Source organism: Sinocyclocheilus rhinocerous, unplaced genomic scaffold (genome assembly GCF_001515625.1).
Source record: "Sinocyclocheilus rhinocerous isolate Xijiao unplaced genomic scaffold, SAMN03320098_v1.1 scaffold220, whole genome shotgun sequence".
In the NCBI taxonomy this organism is placed as follows: domain Eukaryota; kingdom Metazoa; phylum Chordata; class Actinopteri; order Cypriniformes; family Cyprinidae; genus Sinocyclocheilus; species Sinocyclocheilus rhinocerous.
In genome coordinates this window covers 289383-293132 of record NW_015666573.1, presented here as the reverse complement: position 1 = coordinate 293132, position 3750 = coordinate 289383, and the positions used below count along the sequence as shown (strand labels likewise).

At 41.9% G+C, this 3750-nt stretch overlaps 1 protein-coding gene across 1 annotated transcript in view; it reads left to right on the top strand.

Annotated features, from left to right (window-relative positions):
- The window catches only part of LOC107732895 (60S ribosomal protein L3-like), a 2540-nt gene extending 579 nt beyond the window's left edge, over window positions 1–1961 (top strand). Inside the window, exons 2-6 of the mRNA XM_016544332.1 lie at window positions 328–514; window positions 732–892; window positions 990–1091; window positions 1183–1398; window positions 1824–1961. Coding sequence (XP_016399818.1) covers window positions 328–514; window positions 732–892; window positions 990–1091; window positions 1183–1398; window positions 1824–1868 — 711 coding nt within the window. The 3' untranslated portion in view covers window positions 1869–1961. The remainder of the gene's footprint in view (window positions 1–327; window positions 515–731; window positions 893–989; window positions 1092–1182; window positions 1399–1823) is intronic.
- The last annotated feature ends 1789 nt before the right edge of the window (window positions 1962–3750 follow it).

The window sequence follows — 3750 nt, the reverse complement described above, 5'->3', positions numbered from 1 at the left end:
TTTTTTTTCTCCTTTCCTTCAAATTCCGTTTCTTGATTTTACTTCCAGAAACTTTTTTTTTTTTTTTTTCAATTTACTATAAATTTATCAATGGCTTCTGTAATTTCATGTAACTTTCATTATCCGTAAAACTCATTATGAAACTGACAATGTAATAACCATTTTACAAAATTGCATTGTCAGTACAAGGTAGTGTACAAAAGAACTTATATACTGTATAATTTGTGGATAAATATTGGCTGTATGGCTTGCGTATTTATGTATTTTTTTTTATGTAATTTTTTTTTATTTTTAAATGGAGTTTGGCTAACGGTCAACTTTCTGTAGATGCGCCTGCTGCCCCTCAGACAGAAGAAGTCTCACTTGATGGAGATTCAGCTGAATGGAGGCTCCATCGCTGATAAGGTTGACTGGGCCAGAGAGAAGCTTGAGCAGCCCGTTCCTATCACTAATGTCTTTGGTCAAGATGAGATGATTGACGTTATCGGTGTTACCAAGGGTCACGGATACAAGGGTAAGTTGATGGCTTTTTGTTTAACATCTGTCTGTTCCTATGGATTTTGACAGGCATTGTGCACAATGATGAAAGACATGGATTAATCGCGTCAGGCATGGCGCCCGAAACGCATGAGGAAATTTCCCATGCTGCCTTCCTTCTGACAGCACACTTGCCATATATTAATCAAATGAGCTTCTAAGAGCACTTTTTGATCAAAGAAATGTTTCTGTAGGTGTGACAAGCCGCTGGCACACAAAGAAGCTGCCCCGTAAGACCCATCGTGGTCTGCGTAAAGTGGCCTGTATTGGAGCCTGGCATCCTGCCCGTGTGGCTTTCTCTGTGGCTCGTGCTGGTCAGAAGGGCTACCACCACCGCACTGAGATCAACAAGAAGGTGAGACCTCAGAATTAGACCCAAGCTTTCCTGTAGGACCAGTTTTAAGCATCCCTTTCCTCTCGAGTCTTGTTTCTCATGATGTTTTGCTCTTTAGATTTACAAGATTGGTGCGGGGTATCACACAAAGGATGGAAAAGTAGTTAAGAACAATGCCTCTACTGAATATGATCTGTCCAACAAGAGCATCAACCCCCTGGTGAGTGTGCAGATGCCTGCCTTGTGTGGTTTTCAGTTACTTCAGGCTGTGTATTCTTTAAGGTTTTAAACTGACTTTTTGTGCACATTAGGGTGGCTTTGTGCACTATGGTGAAGTGACCAACGACTTCGTCATGCTGAAAGGCTGTGTGGTCGGAACCAAGAAGAGGGTTTTGACTCTGCGCAAATCTCTTCTGGTCCAGACCAGCCGCCGTGCCCAGGAGAGGATCGACCTCAAATTCATCGACACCACCTCCAAATTCGGTCATGGACGTTTCCAGACCATCGAGGAAAAGAAAAGCTTCATGGTGAGTGCATGACTGCTTTGGAACCCAGTGGTTACTCTGGACTTTATCCCTGCTGTGACCCGAGCACCCACAATCAGACTGTGGCCCAAAAATATCAGTCTGAATTAGGCTGGGGCCGAGTGTCCCGAAGCTTTGGTAGATGCTGCCCTTCTAAGTTTACGTGCACCACACCTAAGTGTGAACTTGACTATGATCCTCTGCAGATCAGTGCACTGTTCGTAACCTGTTTCAGCCGGTCAATCTGAGATTTGGGTTCCATTCCAGTGCAAGATAAAAAAAACTCAGTGAGGCAGGGGAGTGGTGCCTCACTTGTGCTTTCTCCCTGTTCACTCTCTGATGACATCTAATTTTTTTTTATTTATTTTTTTTTGCTTGTATAAAGTAGTCCGTTAAATCTGCTGGTAACCAATCTTTTCTTTCAACAGGGACCCCTCAAGAAAGACCGCCTTGCCAAGGAGGAGATGTCATAATTGTACTCTGCCACAGCTCTGTCTGGTGTTGTCATGCAGTACTATGGAGTTGTTTAATAAAAATCAACCAAATGAACCGTCTCAATGGAATTTATTTTATTTATTTTTTCCTCTGCATTTCAGAATGGATAACTGTTCTTAATTACCGTCTTGGTTTATTGCAGTGATTCTCAACCTTTGTAATAGGCCCATCCCCACTGATTGTTCTTTAGGGCTGCTTTTATATACAAATCATTGACTTAATGACTTTCAGTCATTAGGGCTTTTGCTGGATTGAATAGATATTTTACAGTTTGTACCCAATAAAATATTTTAGAGATTAACTAAAATTAAGTTGTTAACAACTGTTCACAAAATCTAAATGTTGTTCACTAAAGCTGAAACAATCATACAATTAAGATACCCTAATCTTGGCTGTATGGACTCAACCCAAATGGCTTTTGTAAAGAAATGTGGTGTAACTTTATTTTGTGTATGACCTCTGTGAAAGGTTGCTGCAGGAAGCGGATCAATGGCAGCCTTGTAGATCCCCCTGACTCAGTGAAAATCCTGGCCTTCAGGTGCTTGGTCGATAATGAATGCTGTGTATATACCTTAAGTATTGTACGTTTACAAGGCTCATTCTAGAGGACAAAAGTTCGTTCCGAATGAAAGTTTTTATTCCATACTTCTCTATTTGACAAGCATTTATTTCAAATTCTGTGTATAATCTGCTAAATTACTCTCACAAAGAGCTCTAATCAGCTCACAGTCTGATGGCAGCTTCATTATAATGAGGGATGATGGGACTGATGAGGGCAGTGTCAGGAATTCTGCCTATTTTCCCTGTTCATCTGTCCAACTGCAATGTCCCACAGCACTCATGCCCAGATGTCCTTACCAAAGAACAGCTGGCTCCCCCCACTCCTTCTGGCCTCCCATCCCACCATTACATCATCGTTGGATGAGGGCTGCCTAGGACTTTCATTGTACCCTTGCCCTCTCTGCCTGTTCTCCTCGCGTGTAAATTTTGATGTAGCAATCTCAAGCAACAATGGTTAAAGCTTCCCAATGCCTAGGTTCTGTCCTTGAGAACCGAAGATCCCTCTGAGCATTGGGGGGCGTTAAGTTCGGATTGAGGCTTTTGTTTGACAGTCTGAAGGGAGCTCACCTAATTAGGAGTCTTTGTCCTCACTGACTCGTTGCAAAACTGTTTCCCCCATCATTTCACAGTGTAATAAGAACCCTGGAAGCTCTTCACACACTGTTGGGCCTTTCTTCCTCCTCGCATGGTACAGTTGTGCTCAAAATTATTCATACCCTTTATTAAATATGATCAAAGAAGGCTTTGAAAATAAATCTGCATTGTTTATCCACTTCACCTTTCATAAAAAAAAAAGTGAAAGTGGGGGAAAATCACATTATGAAATAATTTTTTTTCTCTAACACAGTAAGAGGACGTGTGTCTATATCGTCCTAATGCACGGTGAGGAGGAGAGTTTAAGTGGCCAAAGACTCCAAGGATCACAGCTGGAGAACTGCAGAAAATAGTTAATAGTCTTCGGGTCAGAAAACCTAAAAAAACAATGTTGTTTTAGAGGGTTTCAAGAAAAAACTAGAAAAGAAAACGCTCTCATCCAAAAACAAACTTGCTAGACACGACTGGAACTTTAAACGGAACTGGGTTCAATGGCCAGATGAAACTAAAAAAATTTGCTTTTTAGCAGCAAACACTCAAGAGAGGTTTGGTGCACACAGGGATAAAAAAGTACCCCATATGTACAATGAAATATACTGCTGGATCTTTAATGTTGTGGCATAGATGGCTGTGACGAGTGGGGGCGGGGCCGAGAGCCGTGGGACTCGAGACGGTGAGTGGTGCAGGTGTCGCTCATTATCAATT